Below are 25,805 nucleotides of genomic sequence, written 5' to 3' on the forward strand. Positions count from 1 at the left end.
ACTAATGCCAACGTTATCAATCGAGATACACAAGCACGGCCCCCGGAACATTTTTAATACGCGTCGCGGATAAGTCACGGCTAGCATGTCCGGGCACGAACGAAGTTAAACATCGTCGTACAATGTATCTGGGGGACAGCGGACAAATATTTGTTACGTTCCGATTTCTGTTTGCCAGCGCGCGAGAGAGCGCCGCTGCAAAATAAGATAGGCACGAGTCCAGCTACCGTTCCTCTCCCTTGTACAATACTTTTCGGCCGGCCAATAAGCGAATCGGACACGAGGGAGTGTTTACCATCGAGCCGAGATTCTTCCTTACGAAACGATTATATCTAGCCCGCGTAAACACGGTGTCGTTTAAAATCGAAGGTCCTTGAGAACTCAACAAAGATTCGGAGGCAAATTTCGGTAAACATCGGACGTTCATTCTTAAACCAGGAACATTTCTTCGACCGTAACGATCCCTCGTGAACTCGAAGGTACAGAGATGAACGGTCGATGGAATTCTTGGAAATAATTGCGAAGCGTTTGCTCAACCTTCGGTTCGACTATACAATAAGAGTCAAGATAAGTCAACACTGTGACGAATGTATCTCACTCATACTTTTAACTTTATTATATAATAAGAAAGTTCGGGAAAACGATTGCTTTGATTGTAGATAGAGAAACGATAGATTGTCGGGACGCGTGGGTCGAGAAAGACCCAGTGATCGCAACAGAACGAAACAGTTCTTCGAAAAGACTAATTCGTGTCTTTAATTTTATCGTACAAGGAAATGGAGCACACTGTGGGTCGAAAAAGACCCAAGGGACGGTTTAGGATTAAATATACTTTGGACCTCGAATCTTTCCACTCTCCCTTGTTCGGGGAGAACGAAGAATTGCGCAACAATCGCGAGTGACTCTTATCTCTCGAGAGATCGAGTCTGGTACAGGTACGAAGTAGAGTAATACCTATTAAAGTAGGTATATTAAAATAATACCTATTATTCTACTTGAAGTAGGTACTTACGAGGTTATAATAATTGAAAGATTCATCGAAGAATTCCCGCTCCCGGTGTCTCCGCGAAACTGCGCACTGTTGTTGCGCAACGCGTAAGGAAAGAATGGCGCGTGCAAACACGTTAATCAACGCAATCGGTCACCTTAAGTTACGCGGTGAGCTACCAACCGTTCGTAGACCGACCGTTCGAAATACCGAATCCCGTGTCCGGTAATACGAGACTCGGACTCGCGAGGATACGCGGTCGTTTGTGAATAAAAGAAAAGCAATCGGGGCGCATTCGAAACGGCAACTGCACCGACGCAATACTATAAAACTCGCTGCGTAAAAACGTACATACTGCTATCGTAATGTTTACACAACTGGGAATCTCCGTGTGTTGCTACACTTGAGATCCTCCGCGCAACGTTACATGAGAAGGGGGGACGATTCACCGTGTTACACGGGGAAACATCTCGTTGTTTCGTTCTTCGTCATTACATGATGCGTTCTCTTCTTCTTGCACCGCAACACCGGCAGCATCCTCTAGCGTGCAAATAAATTATCAGTTTAAGATTAAGTTCGACTCGATCGTAGAACGATCCTTTCGATTTATACAGAATTCGAAGTTTCCGAATCACATCTTGTATTATTTCTCTTCGAAATAAACAAACGTAGCGAAAGATACGATGCAAGCAGTTGTTTCATATTTTTTTCCCAGAATGCAATTTGTATCCCATCTTTTGTTCTTCTTCTTGAAAACAACGAGAAACAATTGTTCGATGAACGTAACGAACGACGCGATACGAGCAGTCCTTTCGAGTCTCTTATCCAGAATTCGAAGTTTCCGTATTTGCATCACGTCTTGTATTATTTTTCTCCAAAATAACGAGTAAACGAACATAATAAAAGATGTCCTTTCACCTTGGTTTCCCAGAATGCAGCAACTTGTATCCCATGTTTTGTCATTCTTGTTCGAAACAGCGAGAAAAATCGTTCGATGAATGTAACGAAAGACGCGACACAAGCAGTCCTTTCGACTTTCTTACCGAGAACGCGGCGTATTTGTATCCCATCTTTTATTATTTTTCTTTAAAACAGCGGGTAAAGTCGTTCGATAAACATAATAAAAGACGCGATACAGGCAGCCCTTCACCTTGCCTCTCTGCTACGGAATGTCCCGGAATTTATATTGCATCTTTTACTATTTTTCCTCGGAACGGTGAATAAAGTCGAAGAAGAAAAAGCAGTCGCGTGGAAAAAGGAAAAGTAAAATCTCCTATACGGAACAAACAAAAAGATCGATAAAAAGGAAGAGGAAGAGAGAAGAAGAAGAAAAAAAAAAAGGAAAGAAAAAGTATATCCAAGATCCCCGAGAACCGAGATAAACCCGGTGCACCGTTTGGAAGAAGCGGTTTAATAAGAGAAACGAAAAAAGAAAACGGGGTTCCGGTGAAACGCGGGTTGGATGAGTGCACGGGAGTCGAAAAAATAAGGGACGGGGATAGGTACAAAGCGGCGATCGTGTTTCCTTTTCGCGAAACTTCTTATTTTCGCGCTCGTCGATTCGAACGGGGAATAAATGCGCGTCATGGAAGAAGAAAGAAGAAGAAGTAGAAGAAGAAGAAGAAGAAGAAGGGCGTGTACGGGGCAATCTTGCACGGATTCCATTCTGGCCGGTTTCGCTTTTACCTGATTAATCGCGATCGGGAAGTTTGTGGAAGCGACCAAGAAGAGAAATGGCTGGCGGAGCAACAACGAGGGACAGAGAGAAACGAACGAGGGAGAGGTACCACGTTGGAAAGAAAGAGAATGGACGAAGAGAGCGCACAAGTGGCGCACACATGGCGCACAGTTGTTCGAGAGGTCAGGTTTTTGTCCACGAGCCTTCGGTTTTACAGATCCGGCCGAGTTTCTCTGTCTTTCTATACCTATATACAGGGTGATCCACGTAACGAGAGATTTCCATCTTCGGCAGCCGGGAATCGGGGGTACGGGGGGCCAGAGTCGTTTCGACGAATCGAACGATCGGGTGTCGGACCGTTTTCGAATCGTCGAGCGATCTCTTCGACCGTTTTTGCGGTCGATGCCTCGAAAGGTTTCCCCCGGATACGTTCGAACGATTCATTGACAAATTTTGCACCTAGACGATCGAGATCCCGACGATAAAAAATTTCATCGTTCGTTGATCAACCGATTCGCGGAACGATACACTTGGCACGTGTGCTTCGTATCGGGTTGTTCGGAGTGTCGTTTCGTTTTCCAAAATGGAGGATATATAATTTCATAAAATGTTTGTACATTCTAAAAAAATCGTGTTTCATTTTCACCCAAAAAAAAAATAACTTTCCGAACAATCCAATAGATATAGGTTGAGATATTATTATCTTTTGCATTTGTTTATTCGGAGCGATCGTGTTCGTGTTCGTATCGATGACAATATACCATGGGTGAAACTTTTATTTAGAAAGATCAAATTCGATTGGAAATTTTCAAACGTAATTGTTTATCCAACGAGTAACGTTCTACGAACGGTTATTTATCTTTTATTCGAAGATCTAATCCGTATATTCGTCTTTGATCTCGACGAGTAAATTTTCTTACTTCGTCGAAACAACGTACTCTCGGTTGTATAGAAAGTTCTCGTAACCGTAACTTAATTCTCGTGCAAAGATACGGAACAGTGGCAACGATGAATCAGCGCGAAAATGTAAGTAACTTCTAGATAATTATCTCCCTATCTCCGAAGTTACGTATTTCGTGGCACGGAATCTTTTCCACGGCCCCGAGATTGAAAGTACAACTTCTGTAAACAGTCGTATGAATCACCCTATACACAAGTATCACGGATACACGTATATGCAGCCGTCGTTCCCCATTCGTCCTGACAAATTGTCGAACCTTGGCGTTTACGTTCGTTCGGTACGTATAGGTACCCGGGCTAAAGGTTGTAAGATACGGTGAAATTCGAGCGAGCCAGGGGAAAAACCGATGGTTTTCCAAGAGAAACGATAAAGAGCGTCGACGATAAGTTACCCTCTCGTCTCGTTCGAGCGTGAATAACTTAACGCAAGAAACCGAGGAACAAAGCAAACCGAAGAAAGATAACAACAAGGTAGATTCACGAGAATAACTCATCCATACGTAATTACATCGGTAGTCAAATACCTGTTTGTAATTAACGAGCAGAAAATCACTCGAAACGAAACAAACGATACGAATTGGTATAATACTTTGTACCTTGTAATATCGCAAAATCTTTAAAAAAAGTACTCTATTTCCAAGGAATATGAGTTCAACAATTATCGAGTATTTTTATCTTTTAGAAGTTGACTTTGAATTAGTTTCGTAGTCTAATTATTATCAGTGTTGAACAATTTTACGATAACTGGTATAAATTGCAGCACGTAATTGACCGATGTCGTTACTCGGTACGGTGTAAACATTTTTCGAGTACATTGGAGTACGCAATCGGTTGGATTCGAATCGTTACGAATCACAGAAAAATTCAGTAGGTTGCTACTCATCGGTGTATCTCGCCGAGCAAAAGAAACAGGCCAACGCGTCACTCAACCGCGAAGGACGGTACACAAAGAAGCTATCTGAACAAGAAGAGCGCGCAATCTTTGGCGAAACACGATTGACCGGCGGTCTCTAGAACAATAATCGACAAAGGAACTACCGGGAGTTATTTCGCGTGGTGCAGCATCTCGCTCCGTTCTACGTCCACGTACAAGATAAAAATCTGTTGGTCGTTTTTCATAGTGAAGTGACTTAACGGTCGCGTAAAAAGTTAAAAAAAGAATTACGTCTACCGAGTGCCACGGCAAACAGAGGAAAAAGTCCCGGCCCGCGTCGGACGTTTATTATACGTACCTATTTACGTTGATTAATATATAGTTAGAGATAAAGGCGTTCAGCCGCGATTGCGTTACATTCGGAGTCCGAAGTATCAATCTTTAGAACGCGATAAGTCAGATAAATTTCCTTCCAAGTCAGATAAACTCGAACACCCCTTTCCCGAATCCTCCAATAAAAAAGGTCCCTGAAACGAGAGAAGCTACAGTGAGCGTTCACTAACGAGGATAAAACGTAACGGTGCTCCGAGCGAGAGATCCTCGTCGACGTCCTCGCGAAAAACAACGTGAATTCAAAATCCAGATGGAAAAAAAAATAAATAACACTCGACTGGGTACGGAGAGAACGGATAAACATCGTTGAAACGGGACCAAACGGTGTAAGTACCCAACCCCCCGAAACTCGTCTTCTCCGCCCAGAATCCACGACCAACGAGATGCCCGGTACCTTCTCGAAGTGAAACGTGCGGGCAAAATCAACGGAACCTTAAACGTGGCACATGGAGACTTATCTCCGCGCGTATGTCGGAAACCCGTAGCCTCGTACCTATGCCCGGTGATTCACTCTCCTATTGTCCGATTCGCGAGGGAGCAGAACAGGGATAGAAAACGAGAGAGATGGAAAAAAAAGAGCAGGGTGGAAAGATAGGCAAGAACGCGTGCATTCAGTCGTTCGTAGTCTAGTCGAGACTCGGCTACGCCGAAGATAAAGAAACACGGTTGCGAATCACGCCGCGGTGGCGCCTAATGGGCGGCAACAAAAAGGGACACGGTATGGTCACCACACCGCACCGGCATCGGGGAATTCCCCTCAGGAGGAGACGTTCCACCTCCCCACCACGCAGCCCGTTCGACTCCCACTCGATTGTCCTCGGTCGGGCTCGGACACGCTCGGTGATCTCCGCGTCATTGCTGGACCCGCCGCGCCGGAGATCGCGCAGTGCCGTATCCACGAGGGGATCCCCCTCTTTCGGGTTTGACTTATCGTTGGGAGAGCAACGATCTCTCACCCTCGATCGAGCACTTGACGCGTCACCAGTGAAACATAGACGTTTTGTTTTCTTCCGTTTCGACGAGAAAAATGGGAACGAGGTAAATCGAGTTTCTTAGGAGAATCAGTTTCCGCGAATTGCGTACCGCTAGCGGAAACGCGTCGGAGTACTCGATGCTTCGCGAGCGTAGAAATTCTGACTGCTATTTTCCTTTTTTTTCTTCCTTGTTGATCTTTCGAACGCCGGTGACGCGTTTCACCGCGAGGAAGAGAGAAACGCGGACCATTGGGTCTTTTTATGTTCGAAGAGAAGCACGATTTTATCGCGTCTAAATAGATTCCAATGACCGATCGGTAATCGGTGGTAAATTATGGGTTCTTGGTTTTGTTTTTGCGGGAAGTGCGGAAGTATAAAGATACCGTCAGGGTAAATAGTCGATAAATTCAGAAATGATTACGATCGATAGAATTCTGACGAGATGTTAGTAGAACGAGGAGGTTCAACTCGTGAGATACCAAGAAATTCAACACCTCGAGACGAGACCTTTGGGAGAGAGGGTCGGCAACTATTGGCTCTAATTGCCCAGTACTCGTTGAATGGAGATGGTCCGGCTATGCTTTCGCTGGCATATAAGTCCGACTGTAAATGATCGTAGTCCGACGCTTCTCGTTTAACACTTCCACACAAGAAAATTGTGTGCAACGAAGATTCCTTAGCACTTGTTCACACGCTACTCTATTTAGTATGGAAAATATTGTCGCGAAGCTTTTCGAAACCGCGGGACAGAATTACGATCCGTGTTTAGGTAGAAAAGAAAAGGTGGTGCAACGAAAACGAATTACTCGTTCGATATATTTTCCCAGAGACGTTCCAATCGTTGCCTCGAGAACGAAATATACTCCATAACGCATATGTTTATTCTTCCATACGTCTCGGCACTGAAATAGACGTACGACTATCCCACAAATTAATTTTACGGACAATTCTCTCCTCGTATGTAAATCAACGTTATACTTATCGGAGAAGATTCAGTTGGAGCTTTCGCTCGGTTTCGATGCGACGTAGGTGACGCTAAATAATTGTCGGGCTTCTGTAACTCGATACGTAAGTTCGAGCGTATGACACATGACTTTTCAAAATAATATATCGTACACTGCGATAAATCCTTTCGTTGGCCTCGATGTATACCGACTTAGCCTACAACTGCGCAATAAATTCCTGCAAAGCACGGTGTAAGTGTTTTCATCGAGACGATCGAGTATACTTTGACATTACACTGTGGGTAACACAGTCGATTGATGTAACTTCCAAGTTCGATTGAACCTATCCTACGGGATTAACAAGAACGAATTCGTACTAATTTACGAATCAACGTTCCTGCCGATACGAGGTCGGATCACGCTTTCGTCGGACGTATATACGCGTCTGGCCCTAAATAATCGTCCGATGCCTCTCGCTTAGCGATGCAGCCGCGCTCCCGTCTCTTTCGGACATTGTTTCGAAGCGGTCCTTCCCTTTCATTCAGTAATTCGCAGGCAGCTGCACACTAATAATAGTATCGGACACTGCCGCCACTGCTTGCCGTCTCTGCTTTCGTCGCGACTGTACGTACATTAGCCGTCAATATCGTCGTTTCCGACGATAAGCTACCTTGCCTCTCTGCGCTAGGTTCGCTTTCCTCTGCCGTCTCTTTCTCGCGGCTCTGCGTTTATCTGGCATTTACTCGTAGCTACTTGAAAGAGCCAGCGATCCGGAAACGAAACAAAGACTGCCGGTAAACTATAGAAAGCTGAATAAATAACGCGAAACAACTGGAGAACTTTTGTAATAATTATGACCGTAATCTCGATGAAACGAAACACGGTGGAAGAAGCGGACCACCTACGGAACGTTAATACGTGTTAATATTTTCGCAATTTCCAGGCCTGTTATCGTTGTTGTTACTATTTCCAACAGGAAGAAGACACGACCGAATGGAAAATTTTCCAGATACCGATGCGTTGACAACGACGTAGGTTGCATCGCGAATAAGAGCTTCTTGTCTACTCGGAATATATTACACATGTACCTCACGGCGGTGAAAAGTCAAGGGAATCAACGAAGATAACCGCACGCGCTACGGAACGTTATCTCGTTTCCCCTTCGACTTCGAGGTACTCGAATCGTGTTTTATTGCAAAATACCTCGCGATGATCTTGAAAAATAACGAAATTACGTGTAAATTTTGAAATCGGTTTCGCGTAATCGTTGCGCTCGCCACCTCTGCTGAAAGTATTTATCATTGGGATATATGGAACTACACGGATACTTTCGTACCGATGATCCAGCAACTACGAAGTGGCGTTTCCGTCGAGATTTTTCAGATCGCTGCGCGTGACACACGAAAAGGAAACCATCGAGGTACATAAACACAATATCGGTGCAACACGCATCCTTCCTTTCGGTAGATAAATAGCGAGGCAATCACGTCCGTGAGCCAATGGGCCCAAAAGATACCGTGTTTCCGGTGGACGAATGCGTCACGATAAGAAGCTCCGCGGCGATCCATAAACCGCTATTACTGAAAACAACAACGACGCGACCGTGTGTCCCTACGGCTATCCCCTTTGTGTCGTCCCCGGTACCACGGAATCGATAGCGCGGGGCGCCCGCTCGGGCAGTTACGCTCCTGACCTTGATTGTGGCCGACGCACACGCCGAGATGCGACGCAGGTAGGGGATGTGGCGACGACACGGGTAGACGAATATATAGTACGCACGAATCGCTCGAGGATAACATCTCGTAGCCCAGGGAAGGCTAGCAGACCTCTGGAGGAGCGAGACGAAGAGGAGGAGATGTAGACTGGAGCGAGAGTGGTACAGAAAGGGGGTAAGCTGAATGTCGAGAGGGGGGATTCCAGCGTGTCCGTCATAACGCATAGAGGGGAGAATAGGAGAACGGTTGGAACGGTTACGGGGAGAAGTAGAGAGTGGAGGGAAGAACCGGAGGGAAGCAGTGGTGGGGGCGGTCGAAAGAGGCAAGGGAGACGAAGGGAGAGAGAAGAAGCATGGGGGCGGTGGCTGCTCCGCTACGGCCGCCATCACCATCCGTCCCATCCTATAGTAAACTCCGAAGCAGCAGTCCCCAATCTGTCTCCATGTGTGTTAGTTAGGACCGTGTTTTACCGGTGCTTGCTACTCCAAGCTGGTAGTAACACCGACATTTCTGCCTTGCCCGCTCTCTGCGATGCCCTAGCATCAGCTCCCGATACCGTCGCACTTCCCTCGTTCCTTTCTTCTCTCCGTCTTTTTCCCGCTATTCTTTCCCTCCGGTCTGTCTCCTTAAGTGTGTTTTGCTTCTGTGCGTGCGAGAACGCGTACGCGAATGAAAAGAATCAGTAGAGAAGAAGAAGAAGGAGAAGGCGGAGGAGGAGGAGACGGCAAAAGAAGAGCAGCGTATCGCTTTCTGCACGGCCCGTTTCCAAGGATATAACCGGTGCGCGCTCTCTTCCTCTATTTTTCGAGGTTCCCTTCTTTTATCCCAGTTCACGAAAGTGTATAGTGTGATTAGTTGGGAAGCCGCCAGTGCACCGCATCGTATAATTCGTTCCTCGATATACGCACGCCTTATCGGAGACGTCGAGTGATCCTTTAAGACGGAGCGAGAAGAAACGGAACGACACGAGATGATCGTCAGGAAGGCTCTTTGTGTGGACGCGAATTAAGTCGCTTTTCAAACGAACGACGCGGGATTGAATGAATGTACATGCAAATGGGCCATACCTCGGGATGCAGTAAAGAAACGTGATTCGTTACCCTTTTCGTTCGGAGAATCCTTGGAGTCCTTGAAATTCTCGCAATCATCTTCAGCTTGGCATACCAGCAACGGACGTCGAAAATCCAACGAGCCTGAGACGCGTCCCACCCAATCGGTCCTCTCGAATCATCGTCGTGGAATCGTCACTTATCGGACGAGGGGAACGAAGGAACGGACGAACTATCCGTGGACCTCAGCGCTGCCGCCCGCTGGAATTTCTCCTGTCGTCGTCTGCACATAACCTCTCTCCCTCGTCTCTCGGCTACTCTCTCTTCTCCGCTTCTCACCTCTCTATCCCTGTTATCATTCTATCTCCTCTTCTCTGTCTCCCTCGTCCAATACTTGGCTCGCTCGTCTATTTCGCATCGAAGAAGAAACGTGATCAACATTCCCGTGTTTCGTTGAACTCTACGTGCGCGCGAGTGACACGGTTGCTTTTAATGTTCACCGCGGCGAGTGCTCGTTCACCGGCGCGTGGATATCCGGAGTCTAGAGTCGATCATCGGTGATCAAGAAGACGCAACGGTGATACTCGCACGATCTCGATACACGGAATCGATCCTCGTTGCCCGTAACGTGAGCAATCGAAGGGGACAACGAGAGCAACAATGAGCAGTCGTACACCGAAACGTCGCTGGACGTGAAGAAACTTCGGCCTCTCGAAACCAAAAAAATAACCGACGTGTCGCGCTGGGCATTTTCTGTGATTGCCCAACTAAATCGCCGTTGTCACGATCAAACAGTCGAGGCCCGTATTTCGTATCGATGCTCCCCGACGCGGGAACGGGCGGTTATCGTTACTTTGTACCGGCGACGTATTTATCGAACGATTCGAAACGGGGAGGAAGAGTGCAACCATGCGTCGCTGTACCTTGAAACGTCACAGATCACGCTGGACGAACTCTTGAGCGGGATCACGAGACGAGCTGCGGCTGCTGAAGCATTCAACCTGGCGGAATCGTCGAAGAGACGCAAGACGTACCTCGGGGAGCACTGGCTCGCGCTCACGCGAATATGAGCATGACTCTCGTCCGAAATACGTTCAAAGGTAAGTTCTATTTTATAACCTATACGAGTATACGACGATACGTTTCTTCGTTTGTCGCGGTTCGCGTTACTCGCGACTGCGCATACGACGTTCTCGTAATAGTTCATTCTTTTAACGGCATTTCCCGATATTACTAGATGCCGAGATTACGCTCCGAGAGCATGACGAAACCAAGTTTTATATTTACCACGACGTTCGATGCATTCTTTTCACTGAACGTTTAACGTAGAACTCGACGATTGGTAAATACTGCACTTTGACCGTGCGATCACGTTTAAGAACGCACACGATGGATATGTATTACAATGACGTTGACGTTACATTGTACTTTATCCGTATTATTCATTTTTACATTCGTAATGTTACAAGCACCTACACGTGATTTCTGCGTGTGGCTTCGTAAATACGCCTGTTGTGCGCGCGGGCATACCCAAATGCGCGTTGTATTTAACACAAGCGTGCGTCCCACGCATGCGCGTATAATTCCTGAAAATATCACCTATTTTTCGGCGTACCAACGCGTCGAGTTTAATCACGATGCGGGTGCTCCTTTTCTTTTATTTCATTAAACGTTCTTCCATTTCCACGAAACGATGCAATACACTCGTTTTCACCCGAATCGTTAACGCGTTAATTTCGTTACAATATTCCTCACAATCGAGAAGGGGGGACGTCGACATTTTTCCACGTCTCGTCCACGTGTAATTTATTTGCCAAGAAAAATTGCGGCGTCGGTCAGCCAGCCCCGCGTAAAATGTAACGTATTACTTCCGAAACCGAAATGTCGTAAACAGTTCGCGGAATGCATCGCCGATGGAACGCTCTGAACTCCAAATCTTCACGCACGTGCATCCCAACGCAGGAACCGCGTTCGTCGGAAAGTATTTTTTACTTACCGAGATTTATAGGGTTTCGCAATTTCGCGTCGATTCGCGCACATTTTTATCGCAGGAATGTACTGGCGTCGCGTCACCTAACGATCCCGACGGTTTTTCGTGATTCACGGACGTAGAGTCCGTTCGGTTGAACTTTAGACCCGACACGTACTACTTTCGTGGCGCGGATGTGCGAAATGAATTCAGATGTGGCACTCGCTGTGCGACGGCTGTTTCGTTCTCGAGCACCGTTTTAGCGTTTTCACGCGAAAAATCGTTCGGCTTCGAAACGCGGGCGACCTTTAGCATTCCATCGTGCGGGAAACTGCGAACTGAAACAAAATTTCCTACAAGCGATATCCGTTCAACGTTCACACCTATAGGCGTGAAAATGTACGATTAAATAGATACCTGAAAAAACAAAGAACTTTTATCGTTTCATTGTTAAAAGTATTACAAGAACTACAGACAGGACTCGAATAATTACCTCTGCAATAAAGTAGCCTTAAGTTTCGTTCGAAGGTAATTTCGCCCACGTTACAGGTCGAAACGGTTTCACGCGTGGAGATGTATAAACCGAATTATTTGCATAATTAATCGATGCACAAAGAAATCTGGGCTTTGTTGAAAATTTCATCAAAATGTTGCGCTTTTAAAAGTTTTATATACATGGGTGGACGTTGAACGAGAGTATTTAAATAATTACCTACGCAACGAAGAATTTTTACATTCGGATCGAACTTAACTATTGGTAATTATGACCCGAGAGTTTCAAGTTCCTTTCGAATTTGCACATTTAAGTGTTACAAAATCAATTCGAGGAGAATATTTTATTTTCTCGTTCGTGCTAAAATAAACATAGTGGTTTTCATTCACATTGTAACGGATCACCGTAGCAGGTAGCGAGGTTTCTGCTCGAGGGGTCAATTTTCACGAATTTGAAAGCGATATCGGTAATCGGAACTCGAGAAACGTTCTCGAGAAACGTAACTCGATACTCAAAAGGCCAAGATCAACGCGGTGTGTTCCTTCGCAAATTAGTATATCCGATATAGCGTGTAAGCGATGGCGGTTATTGAACAAGCTCGCGACGGTGTCGTGCCCCGTGCGAAAATATTTACCGATCCGGCGTACGGAGCGGCGGAAACTGTGCTTCTATTTTTGAGATCAGGTAGAAGAACGTGCACGCGTTACCCCGACAATCGTGTCACCCAGTCGATGAAAGAATCGTCGCTTTGCCGACGGCCATTCAATCGATTCGAAGCTTTCGATGAATCGAGGCCGTAACTCTAACACTCGTTAATCGATTCTCCGGTAAACAGTTACACTTTACAAGTGAACAATTCGATGGAAAGTATTTTTTCCACTGTTTACTCGTGTTACTATATTCTATTCGTTAATCGTGTACCGGCGAAATGGCGCGCAATAGAAATTCTCTTTCTTTAATTTTTTTTTTCTTCAACAATTTACAAGACAATTCAATAAGCGAGTAATAGCGTTCTCGGTAAGCGTTCTATTTTTTACCTGTAGAAGGTGATTCAGAAGTAACAAAGTTGTAATAAAAGACACTTAAAGCGCTGATCACTCTTGTTCAAAGTTTTCATTAATTCTTATCGTCACAGAATGGAGCACCAAACAAATTTCCGATATAAGTGACCGAGTCGATTCCGAACACCGTTTCCACGTATCGTTTTGCAAGAAAAACTGTCAATAAGAACACGATTCTATTTTCCACGACACGAAAGATTCTCACAGCGAAGACGTTTGTGCAACGTTACCAATTACGATACTCCACGAGCAGTTTCTCGCGGTTGATCGCTTGGATCTCCGCGAATAAGATTACAATCGATAGAAAACAAAAAAAAAAAAAATAAGAAACGCACGATCGTACACCAACAAGCACCGATAAACATTCCGTCGTTCGATTTAATATTGCAATCGAGTTGCATAATCTGCGTTCTGAACGAGGAGATTGAACCGCGCCGGAGCCGAGACGACCAAGTAAACAAACCCTTGACTATACCAACAATTAAAACAATAATACACAACCAGCGGTGTCTCTGCGGATGGACTGAACGTAGGTCGCTTCTGGACCAAACGATACGCGTTCGAGTCGCTCGTAGGTAAACCGTATGGTTGTTTGCAACACTTCGGTTAGAATGTCACACTCGCGGTATCATCGACGATCATGCCAAGAAAGTCCTCTCCGAGCTCCTCTCGATGCCGCGGATCGTTTTATCGAGCGTTTTGCGAAATTCACGGGCCTCGAAATAAATCTCGTGGCCGCTCGTCGAACGTTTTTCGTCGGTCACGTTGAAAACTCGCCACGGTCGGTCTCGCGGGATTCTTTTGTTCGTTCGTGCGCACGGAGGGTACATTGTTCTTGTCGACAGATAAGATTCCCTATATTCCGCGGGAGAGATGAATGACGCTACTGTATCAGTGGCTGCGCATCGTGTGCAGTTTACTTGTCGTTCGTTCGCGTATTCCTCGATACATTTCTTTTTTCTGTATTTTTTTTCACTCGTTGTTCGCCCGAGCCCCCCTCCACGTACCCTTATCTATCTCGCTCGACGCGGCCAGTTATCGCGGTGTCGTCTGTTTCTATATTTTTCAAGCGAAACGCGAGCGAATAATCGAGTTGCACGCGCGAACGGCCATCGCGATTGCAAAAAAATGTCCGGTTTCCGGCGCGCTAATGATAGAAACCACCGAGACTTCGTGCCCGGTCCTACCGAGAGTAAAAATAAATAATCGATGTAAAAATAATACGAATCGATCGTGGAATCGTCCGATTTGTGTCCCCTCGGTCGTTTCGCGGGATATTTAGAAACGGGAGGACCTTTAAAATCGGGTACAGAGTGAGCGGCAAATATGGTATCGAACGTTGCATTATTTACGAAGAGAAACCAAAAGTACGATAGACCGAAAATTATTCGTTTTTTGGAGTTACAATTTATTTCAACCAACCATCTTTAATCGAATAATTGCACATACTGGGTAGGTTTAAATTGTTCGAATACATTTCAAGTTTCAAAGTAATAATTGGAACGAAAATTGCTATTCGAAAGATGCAAATGTGATAACGGAAAAATTGAAAATTGAAAATACTGATTTTTGCAATTTGTTTTCTCTCAAAATGGAAACTACCAGAGGGTCGATCTTCTTTTTTCTTTTATCGTAAAGTACACTCTGTGGAATTTATATATATATTTTTTTTTTTATAAAATTCTAGGTAAAGTGTAATCGTTGGCCCCGTTTTGGAATTATTTTCGTTTCAAAATTTGTCCAGGGAAGAAAGGCGAGAGTAATCGCGAATAATTATTCTCCGAAATTGCTCGGGCGCGTAACGCGATTTCAAGGTATTCCGAGTACGTGGAAACTTGATTAGAAAATTCTGTTGAAAATGTTGATATCGCTCGACTTTGCGCGACAGTCGTCTCGTCTCATTACGATCACAAAGTCCCGCCTTTTGCGTTAATTTCGTTGAGCCGAAACTATGCAATGTCTTGAAGCGCTGCATGCTTGGATACACGCACGGCTGCCTGTATTTGCAAAGTTCTCAAACACGGCACACGACAAAAGAGTAATTAACTCTATTCGGTGGCACGAGGTCGGCCACCGTGGCCGTATTTACTCGGTTGTTTCATTGTAGTTTGTAGTTTGCACGCTGTTACAATGTACAATGATAATACAACGTGACGTGATTACTGTTTTATTTTTTCGATACCGAAGTAACACTATCGTTTAACCCACATTTGTGTCGCGTATCTTGTTTGTGACGTTCCACGCCGAGTATGCTTCTACGCCGTAAAAGATTCGTACGATGCGATAAAGGTGATCACGAGAGACCATTTTTCTAAGTGGAACACGAAAGAATATGAATTTCCACGTAGCCCACGAATATAGTAATTCCAATTTCCTCGTTCTGACCGAATTCTTGAGAAACTTACTCCACGGAGAGTAATATTTTAAATAAAAATTCACGGAGAACGACGGAAAGGAAAATTTGCAAAATTGATTCGTTTCCAAGTAACGATTTCAAATTACCAAGGTACCAATATTACCCTCTTTTACATCGAATGCTTTTTCTTTTTTTTTCTTCACGATTTAACGAACCCTCGCGCAATCTTCGAGTATCTCGAAATTTTAGTAACTTTTTCTTCTTCGTAACGAGCACGAGGTTTATCTCGATCGACCAGGGATTCGATTTTGATATTTTTGGTGAACGATCAACGATCGTCAGGAGTCTGTGAATATTTTGATCGACTCTACCCGATAGATACGATCTTTACTCGAACGTAGATATTTCTCCCGGGGTTGGAACGACGACGTGCTTTTCGAGCGTTTCTCTCGAATTAATCGACCAAGTTGATACGACCGATTGGTCGGCATTTAGCCTGCGACCAATTGGCGCGCGCGTTCCATCGATTGGCTGGTGCGTACCATAATACCGTGGAATAGCGGTGCCATTGGTGTTCAATCACGAACGTTATCGAAGATTTACCGCCATGTGTCGACTTCTTTTTCGTACGCGTCACTTTCGTTTGGACATTGCTGTTAGGACTCGTCGCGGTTGCAGATCGCATTGCAACGTGCATTCGCATCAACGATCGCGATTCTCGACCGATTCTCTCATCCGGAATTGAAAATATTTCCCTCCGAACCCGATACGGTACATCGAAAGATACGATTTTATTTTCCGGCTATAAAAGCTACTTTATGGTTTTGGAACATTTAATATACGAGGAACGAACGATCGTGTATTTCTGCGTCGACTTTACGAGAATTTATTTATTATCGTTTAACCAGTTAACCGTTACCGGTTAGCGTCGACGCGAATCGAATTTTCAATTTGCAATTAAAATCGTTTCAACGGTACCGCGCGAGAAACATCGTGGAAGACGATCTCGTGATTTCAGGGAGGGCGCTGCCTTTTGGATCCATACTTAATTTGTAGCAATGTTAACGTATTATGTAACCACTCTAACGTTGCCAAATCAAAGTTCGAAATACTCGGTCTGCGTGACGCGTAAGTCAACACGGTACAACTTGCACAATGGAATCCCACGTTTCAATAAACAGTACTATTTTCCGATCGGTGTGGTTGTTCCTTAATGTACCGATATATCAAGAAGCCGGAAGTTCTCCACGATTGGTGAACCATGCGCGGAGACTTCAGTGCGCGCGTACTTGTGATTTGTAGCTTTAAATAAAATCTTCTCTTGTCTAAATACTATTTCTTCTTTTCTTTTCTTTTTTTCTTTTTTTAGACATTTAGTCCGGAGTATATTTTCGTAGAAATAGCAGAAAATGTAGTAACAAAACGCGTATTTAATTCGTTCGTCGTTATAGTCGCTAAAGCGTTATACTCAAATTTTGAAAATCGATCGTATCCAAGTCGAGTAAACTCGAAGTGGTTAAATATACTGCATAGCGTGCAAATAATTATTTTGAATCGTTTCCAATAAAATTGATCGTGTTTGCAACGTTTAGCCGCTTCTTCGTAGTTTTCAGAACTAAAACACAAATGTTATTGGAGATTAACCGCGATCTATCACTCTCCATTCAACAGCATAAATCAGTACAGTTCCCATGCTAGATTTCTCAGCAAACATCAACAGACTCGAGAAACGTTAACACACTTCCAACCTAGCCAGTTAGTCTCTTTTCCCGTGGTGCTGTTCATCAATCATGTCACAGATATTCTTTATCGTTTGGTGAAAGCATCCAACCAACACTACCATTGAAATCGGGTACGTCAACAATGTTGTGAAAAAAAAAAATAAATAAAATTGCGTGAAATTAGGTGTCGAACACCGAACGACATCACTTCAATGGTTCACGTCCCTTTGGTATTATTCATCGTCGTGTTCACATTCTATTTCAAATTCCGAATTCGTACAAAGTCTGACTTACTCATCTGGTATCTAAGGGCTGAGGTCATTCTCACCCCACTAAACGCTGGAGCGTACGTATACGTATCCCCCGAAAACTACGCCGTGCATTTAGCTCGCGTCAGACGTTCATGAAGTCAATTTAGCCTTTAAACTCTGTTGCTCTCCCAGTTATCGCAAGAAACTTGCCGAAACACGCCGTGTTCTTGTAAAACAATTTAGCGTTCGCGTCTGTTGCCCGAATGTAGACACGGAATAATTTTCATACGGTGAAATAACGGAAATAAAACGTTTAGAAAGTTTACCAAGTCTCGGTACGCTAATTATATAATTTTGCAAATTTTTATCGTCGATTTTTCCTCAGGATCGTTTTTATTTCTATGGATTTGTTACTGTACGTTAACAGTCGGTCGCAAAACTCCATGCGGGTAAATTAAATTTTTTATCAATAAAAATTAAAAATATTTGGAGCTTTATTCAAATCATATACAATTGGAAACCATGAAAATACGTATATATATATTATACATTTAAAAAAATTGTTCTCATTGTTTCATTACTACGTATATTTTTAGTTCATTTTACTCTTTCGTACAGTATTAAACGAGTGTGAGTAGAATTTTATCTACATCATCCAACAATTATTTTTCATATTATTACGTTAAATTCCCATAAATAAATGACACAATCGTATCGGTGCAACCCTGTGGGCGGATATCCACAGGGTTGCCGCCATCCCCCCTAGTTTCCGGTAGGGGACTCGTGCATCCGGTCTCCAGGTGATGCAGAACATTTGAACAATTTTCCACAGTATAATTCAACGCTTGTAAAAATGATTTTATATCTCGTACTAAAGAAAGATTCCCCAGTCAGAATTTTTACTATTTTTGCGCTAATCCCATGTCCGTTATCAGTCGTATAATCTTCAATTTATGGCAATACTAACCTTACTGCGTTCCTCGTTGTTTGTCTATAATTAAAATTATTATAATAGACGCGACAGGATGCTCCGGTGTGTCCTTGGTCCCTCCAGTGTATTATAAAATTAAAAGCAGGAGTTTCTCACATTCAGGACATTTTTTATTCAAAGACTTTGAGTATAGTATAGTAAACAGAAGAAAGTTTTAAGGTTAAAAGATGGCGACCTTATTGCTCCTGTGCTTCCTTGGTCCCTCCAGTATATTATAACATCAAAAGCGGGAGTTTCTGCTTTTGATTCACATTCAGGAAATTTTTTACCCAAACACTTTGACTATAGTATACTATACGGAACAACGCTTTAAACTTAAAAGACTTTGAGTTCAATATAGTATAGTACATTGAGTATAGTACTATATACTTTATTGCTTCCATGTTTCCTTGGTCCCTTCAGTCTGTTATAAAATCGAAAGGAGTTTCTCACATTCGGGTGATTTTTCACCCAAAGACTTTGAGTATAGTATATAGTAAACGGGAAGAACGCTTTAAGGTTAAAAGATGACGACCTTATTGACGAAGCGTTAATAGACGCGTACGAATCGTTTCTTGTTGACGACTCGGTGCATGTCGTCGCGTCTCCGTGAAAATCGTCCCCGTGGCAGCAGCGCGTCGAAGTGGTTTTAACGTTCTGGAAGATGGCGGCCGCGCCCTATCAAGCTCAATGACCTCTCCGACAAATCGTTTACTTCGCGCGCGGCGGCGGCGTCAGCCGGATCGCCGCGACGCTTCTTCGGCGCCGTGCGAACGCGCCTTTATGGCCTGATCCACGATGCTCGCGTGACGTAAGCGTGCTCGTTTAATTTTTATACGTTTTGTTTTTTTTTTTCCATTTCATTTTATTTTTTATTTCTATACACACCACCGGTTGTTCGATGTATCGGCTCGCTGGGATCAACTTCATTCCGTATTCGCGATCATCGATCATTCGATATCTCGACTGTCGTTGGAATCGAAAATGTCGTCGAGTTTGAAACCTCGTTTTGAATGTTTAACCAGTAGATTGGTGTTCGAAATCGAAAAGTGCTGAATTATATCCTATTATTAGATGATCATCAAAAATCGATAATACGATAATTTGAGACTTACTCCATTCTACTTAGTTTCGTTTGTATCCAGATTTTTTTTTTTTTTATTTATACACCTCTGGCTGTTGAAAGTACTATCTCACGGGACGAACTTACTTCGTTCTGTACTCACGATCATTGATCAATTTGCATCGTTGGGATCAGGAACGATTAAAATGTTGTCGGAGCACCGCGGACTTTAATTTAAAATCGATTTGAAAAAATGATTTCTCGTAATATCTTTGAAAGTCTGTTCTCGAAATGTTTGACACGATTCTCGTAGAATTCATTCGTGGAATGGGCGAAGATGTCGGCAACATATATTGGTTACACATTCTTTTGTCATAAGATCGATACGGCCACTCTTAGCATTTGATATTCAACGTTCGAAAGGAGGGAAACTCCGTATGGTTCTCGATGGAGTGACAAAGTTAATTTTATCGAACAGACAAAAGCAGATACTTTGCTGATTCGTCGAGAATTACAGGGGACTGGAAAAATATTTGCATTTTCGAGAGAAATATAAGCGAAAACGTTTGCAAAGAACGAAAGAAAGTATCCAATACCTCGTCGAGGTGTTCTGTATATTTTAACGCCCGATATTTATCGCAAAGAATTTTTATCTTCGCTCCATATTTTTCGTATATTTTCGTCGCCGAGTTTCGTTCTCCAAAATTGTCCAGGAAGCACGACGCGTTAATTATTTCCTGTACTTGGAGAAATTGCATCGTATCCACTTCACTTGGAGACATAATTTCTCACAAATTGAAAGTTGACGGGGGCCAAATTGGTATCGCTTTGCGAGCTAAGTATCAAAGCCTGCCAGAGTACTCGAAATTCTAACCGTGGAAAACTCTGCTCGTAGAACCGAGTCGATCCACGAAGTCGGTTCAAGCGTTGGAATATTCAACTGTAAATCGAAATCGGTGTACGTAAACTGTACACCAAGAAATGGTGAATACCTGTTACATTCGAAGGAAAAAATAATACTCAATAGCGACTGTGCAAAATATCTTGGAATGTATTTGGTTGAGATTCGTGCATAAAAGGAAAGAAACTCGAGTTAAACGCAAAATACAACATGTAAGGTACTGTCTGTCCACGAGAAGAAGGTAAACGAGTGTTTACATCCCCACTCTAGTTTACACTCGACTAGCTCCCCCACCACCACGCGCTTCGACCAATAGCGACAATGCGCGTGATGGTAGGGGAAGTGTAAACACTCGTTAGCCTTCTTCTCGCTGACAGATAATACTTATTACTAAACGGACATTCTCATATTTTGTACAGTAAGGTACTGCTATACAAAGTAGCGTTAAAATTTATATAAACCTCCAGGTGCAACTATGGAGGCTGTAAAAGAGAAATTTTAAAATACTGGCAAGAAACGACCATATACACTGAGATCTAGGAACCAGAGAAATAAAAGACAAGTCGATAAGTACACCAAAGAAAAATGAATGCAATTGTACTGATCGAGGCATTTTCTATTTTTGACCTACTTTTATAACTGTATTATTCTTGTGGTAAATTCAAGTTGGAAACTACTTCGACAAATTGGAGATGTGCGATAAAATGTGGTTCTCTGAAAACTATACCTTAAGGTACATCGCAGCAGTCAACATTTGAACATTTTTTAATTACAATGGAGTAGAAATATCTGGTGTAAAAAAAATTTATACCACTTTGGCATCGATCGAACAGTGTTCCTTGTAAGTTTAATTTGGCGCAAAACTTTCCTTTCGATGCAACCACGGCCTATGAACAGTTTAATGAAGTCAGAGACGCTGCCACGTCGTCTGAGAAACCAAGACGCTTTACCAAGGAATTACGAAGGCAATTCCCGTGATCGTTACCCGATACACGTGTCTTTCCACTGAATAATTATCGCGCAAAGCGTGACTCCTTCGAATCGTACGCAGACACTGCGAGAGACATTTTCTCCCGCGTGACAAATAGTCGTCTTTGTAATTCGGGGGAAACAGTAATGGAGAATTAAATCGGGAATACATTTTCGAGAAATGAACCAGCAATCTCGGCGAACGAATTCCTCAAAGTACAATTATCTTAAATAATACCAGAAATTTAGGCGACCACGGGAGAGACCACGCGTGGGTCCGAACTGACCCGTGATTTGACCTTACGAAACATCCAAAATGAAAATTCCATTATTTTATCGTGCCTTTCTTCATTTCTAAGGAAACTTAAATTATTTCGCTCCAATACTGTAACAAATATTTATTATATATTGTTACAAAAAAGAAAACAACACATCTGCAGTGATATTTTGAGAGAAAAAAATTGTCCTATTTAAATGCGTATTCGTAGCTCCGTTTTATCGAGGCTTCAAATATCAGGGATAAAAGAGATTCTCCTCGTTGAACATTTGCTCGGCGTCCATTGGTGAAACAAAAGTCGCTTTAAATTTTCAGACGAATAACATTCCATTGAAGTCGGTAAGCGTTAAACCTTGCCTAGAAGACGACCGAGATTTCTTGGATTTCCTAGAAGCTCTCGTGACAATTGACTGCATCTCGTGAACAAAAGCTGCCCACTTTCCGGAGGCAATCGACACGCTGCTATTTCATATGATAATCTCAGGAAACGTCTGTTGCGGACTTGTTCTGATAGACGCCTTGAAATTAAATTCGATACCTTAGACACGTCTCCGTGTGCATATCTATGTGTCCATTCAAGGGGAAAAAGAACGAAAATGATAACAAACGGAACACAAAAGTAGAGAACCATAATTTTCATCTACGGTGCGTCTCTCGAACTCTACCCACTTGAAACTTCTATTTTGAAACAATAATCGAAAATGTTACAAAAGTTGGAAAGTTTAAAGAAATGTGGTAAGAATGATTTTTGCACGTGAAGACATAGAAAAGGTTAAGTTTATTTCTCTTTTTTTATGTAACGATCAATGTTTTACGTTCGATTTTAATGGAGTGGCAAATTTTGAATACGCAGTTTTTAAGAAAAAACGACAAGTTTTAGGACATCTGTATCTTGGAGTACTTTTATACCCAGAATCCGCTATTCCGTCAAAATCGAGCATCAACAATTGATCGTTCCGTTTAAAAAAAGAAACTTGACCTCTGGATCTCTTCCACGCCTCCACTTGTAAAAAAAAAGAAAATCTTGCCACATTATGTATCTACTTTATTACTTTTGTAATTAATCTTTTCACGTGTCGTTCGAAATAACGAAGATACTCTGATGATCAAAGTTCGTGAGCTGTATTGTAATTCGAACTGAAAGTCGTTTAATAATATTAAATAATATTACTTCATAAGTTTCGTCCGCCGTATCGTTGGTGAAAACGAACCGTGTTTTTATAAAAGAAATATAACGAAAGTTCCACATGGATGGGAAACTGTAATAAATAATGTTGGAAAATACACAGTTTAAGGTAAGCACGAATTGTTTTCAAACATTGAATCTGCAGAAGACGTACATACGTCAGCAGACAGAACTTATGTAGCAAAGCTACAGTGTCGGTCAAAATGATAGCATATCTGCAAGAATATATTATATTTAAAAATAAACAAGTAATAAGAAATATATCTATCCATAAAATACGTAATCTTTGTCTCGAATAATAATACAGGTAGACATATTTTATTTTGTTACAGTATCCCGCTAGAATTTGATAGAAATTATAATTACTCTGAAACGATTATTATTTTATTAATCACTCTACAATACGGTTAAATTCGTAGAATGTTGTTTCTTTACTAGTGTACTAAAATATTCAAATTTAATATCTTCGACAAAGCTATTTAGCGACGTTCCTCGTTTTTTACCCTCCATTTTGCGCCATACTGTAATATTACAAAGAAGAACTCGTAACACGTAAATCGTGCACGCTAAAGAAAACAAAAAAAAAAAGAAGAAGAAGAGAAAGAAAGAAAAAACAAATCGTTCATATAATTTTCACCCGACCGAATTCACCGTGTTCTTGTATTATATTGCTGCCAACAATTGATCAGCAATAAAAATAATTCCATTGTATAAAAAAGAAAAAAATCACACGAACTCGCTTACCGAATCGCAAACAAGAAAAATAAGCCATCAATTCTTTTCGTGCGGTTGTTTCTGCTTTTCAACAGCGAACTTTTCTACCTTTCAACGGCGCATTCCACTTTTCAAAGGAGGTAGGGGAAGGGAGGTGGTGAACACGCGAATAAAAATAAAATACTCCGCGGGTCGCCATGTTGGAATCGCCGATTCGCGCGCCGTGCCATGATAAAACGTGCATTAGGAAAAAGTCGACGGTGTCGTCCTTGTCTCGACAAAATGTCGTCGTTTGAGTCGTTCACCTGTACACAATGAATTCCCATTTATCCTATTTATTACACCGACCGTGCAGCTCGATAAAGGAACGTTTGCTCCGTTCGTACGTAGTAATGACAAACGGATGTGATACGATGCTGAGCTAGGGTACTCGAGTAGATCAATGTTTAAGCAGGTTAGAATTCGAGTAACTTAATATTTGCCGAGCTAGAAATTCGAGCGATTGAAATTTCAAACGGTTGGAAAGTCGTTCGATCGAATAACGATTCGAGTGACTCGATAGAAATTGAAGTAACTCGGTAAATTCGTTCGCTTCGATTCAAATTTCTTGAATGAATTCGATGGATTCGAACAATTCGAGTAGCTCGAATAGATTCGATCTGTTCAAACGACTCGAGTAACCTGAATAAATTCGATGTACTCGAACGGTTCGAGTAACTCGGATAAATTCGATACGTTCGAACGATACTAATATAACTCGAGTGAGTTCAATTTGTTCGAGTAATTCGTAGATCGAAGAACCCCATTTTCACTGTCACCTACTCAATTACCCTAAACTGATACGCTTAAAATATCGAATAAAACGGAGAAAATTATACGCAAAAATCTAACATACAATTACAAGTGCAATTAATACGATAAAAAAGGCAGTACCTGCTTAATTTTTCTTGTTATTAATTTTTTATGCAACGACACTAAATCTCAAGTTGACCAGAGGAGTGAAAACTACTTTATTTCCTTATCGACGAAAGAGAGAACAAGACGTTAAAGAAAACACTGTAATTACAATATTGAAATTATTAACGCAATAGAGTACAATTCTTTAAATAATATAAACATTGTCAAAATTCAACTTTGATCAAATCAATGAGTGTATAAATACTAATAAGATTGAATTTAAAAGTCAGCGATACATAACAAGGGATACGTATATTGATCGATAAATAAAAGCATCTGTGCGATAATGTTAATCGTTGAACATTCTACAATTAACAGAAACTCGTCCACTGCAGAGAGTTGCAGTACCAGAAGAAAAGAAAATCAAGGTACTCGTAAATAAATTCGAATAAGTTCTTATGCATCGAGTACGCGAAAGAGACTTAGACCGGGACGTACATTTTGCGTTGGATTTATTACGGTCGATTAGAAACCGTATTATATTTACGCTGTGATTTGTTCGCAATTCGCACACGTACTCGAGCGCCAAATTGCTTACGAGACAGCCAACCATGTTTCGCAGCCGCGCGAAAACAACACGATCGCGTTGATCGCAATAGAAAACGCCTTTCGATCATGATCGAAGTAGATCAGCGAAGTCGAGCCGCGAATGGATCCGAGATTGCGTGATATCACTTACAATTTGCTATGCTCGTTTCTGCATTCCACTGACGTCATTGGTGGCGCATCCCCACCCCTCGAGGACAGCCACTGAAAGATACGCATCTGCACGCAGTCTCGATTGCTTCGACGTTAAAGCTTACTCGAGATAACGTCCATCCTGGTCAACGTAGCCTCTCACCCTCTTTCCAAGAGGCACGCGATGCCTGTACACATTCAAAGAATTCACACTTTTCCGGGTCTATGCTCCCACGGTGTCCCTGGAACACCATGCGAAAAAAAAAAAATGGAGGAATTCAGTCCGCCCCGACAAAGTCTGCCATCTTACCTCGATACTTCTACAGACTGTTTCAGAACCAGATTGACGAACTTTATCGGTACACAGTTCTTACCAGAAGTACACGACCACGTTTCACACGTGTAACATATTTTACCAATTTGAATTCACTCGAATGTACAAACTCGGAAGTTATACACGGTTTGTTCAAATATTGTGGTACACGAATGGAACAAGGTAAGCGTGATTTTCGCAAAAAGGAACTGGTTCGATCTATTGCACAATGGAGTAGAACTTGCAATAAGGTCCAACAACGAAGCATCAATTTTGTATAATTAAGTTTATTACTTACTTTCACGCGTAAAAATACTTTTTCGGATAAACTGTGTGTAATGATTCGACCGT

The 25,805-nt window shown here is 42.6% G+C and overlaps 2 protein-coding genes across 10 annotated transcripts in view; one reads left to right on the forward strand and one right to left on the reverse strand.

Annotated features, from left to right (window-relative positions):
• LOC143149897 (uncharacterized) overlaps nucleotides 1-11,709 on the reverse strand; it is a 40,743-nt gene extending 29,034 nt beyond the window's left edge. For 6 of the 9 annotated variants that reach the window (XM_076317695.1, XM_076317694.1, XM_076317693.1 and 3 more), the window contains exons 1-2: nucleotides 10,499-10,856; nucleotides 9,627-9,982 (exon numbers count right to left, since the gene is read on the reverse strand). In XM_076317695.1, the coding sequence (XP_076173810.1) occupies nucleotides 9,931-9,982; nucleotides 10,499-10,782 (336 nt within the window). In that variant the 5' untranslated portion in view covers nucleotides 10,783-10,856 and the 3' untranslated portion in view covers nucleotides 9,627-9,930. The other 3 variants (XR_012992899.1, XR_012992900.1, XM_076317699.1) reach the window with 3 other exon arrangements.
• Nucleotides 8,816-25,805, forward strand: part of Zfh1 (Zn finger homeodomain 1) — a 33,266-nt gene continuing 16,276 nt past the window's right edge. Inside the window, exon 1 of the mRNA XM_076317691.1 lies at nucleotides 8,816-10,675. Within this exon, the coding sequence (XP_076173806.1) occupies nucleotides 10,642-10,675 (34 nt within the window). The 5' untranslated portion in view covers nucleotides 8,816-10,641. The remainder of the gene's footprint in view (nucleotides 10,676-25,805) is intronic.

Source organism: Ptiloglossa arizonensis, chromosome 8 (genome assembly GCF_051014685.1).
Source record: "Ptiloglossa arizonensis isolate GNS036 chromosome 8, iyPtiAriz1_principal, whole genome shotgun sequence".
In the NCBI taxonomy this organism is placed as follows: domain Eukaryota; kingdom Metazoa; phylum Arthropoda; class Insecta; order Hymenoptera; family Colletidae; genus Ptiloglossa; species Ptiloglossa arizonensis.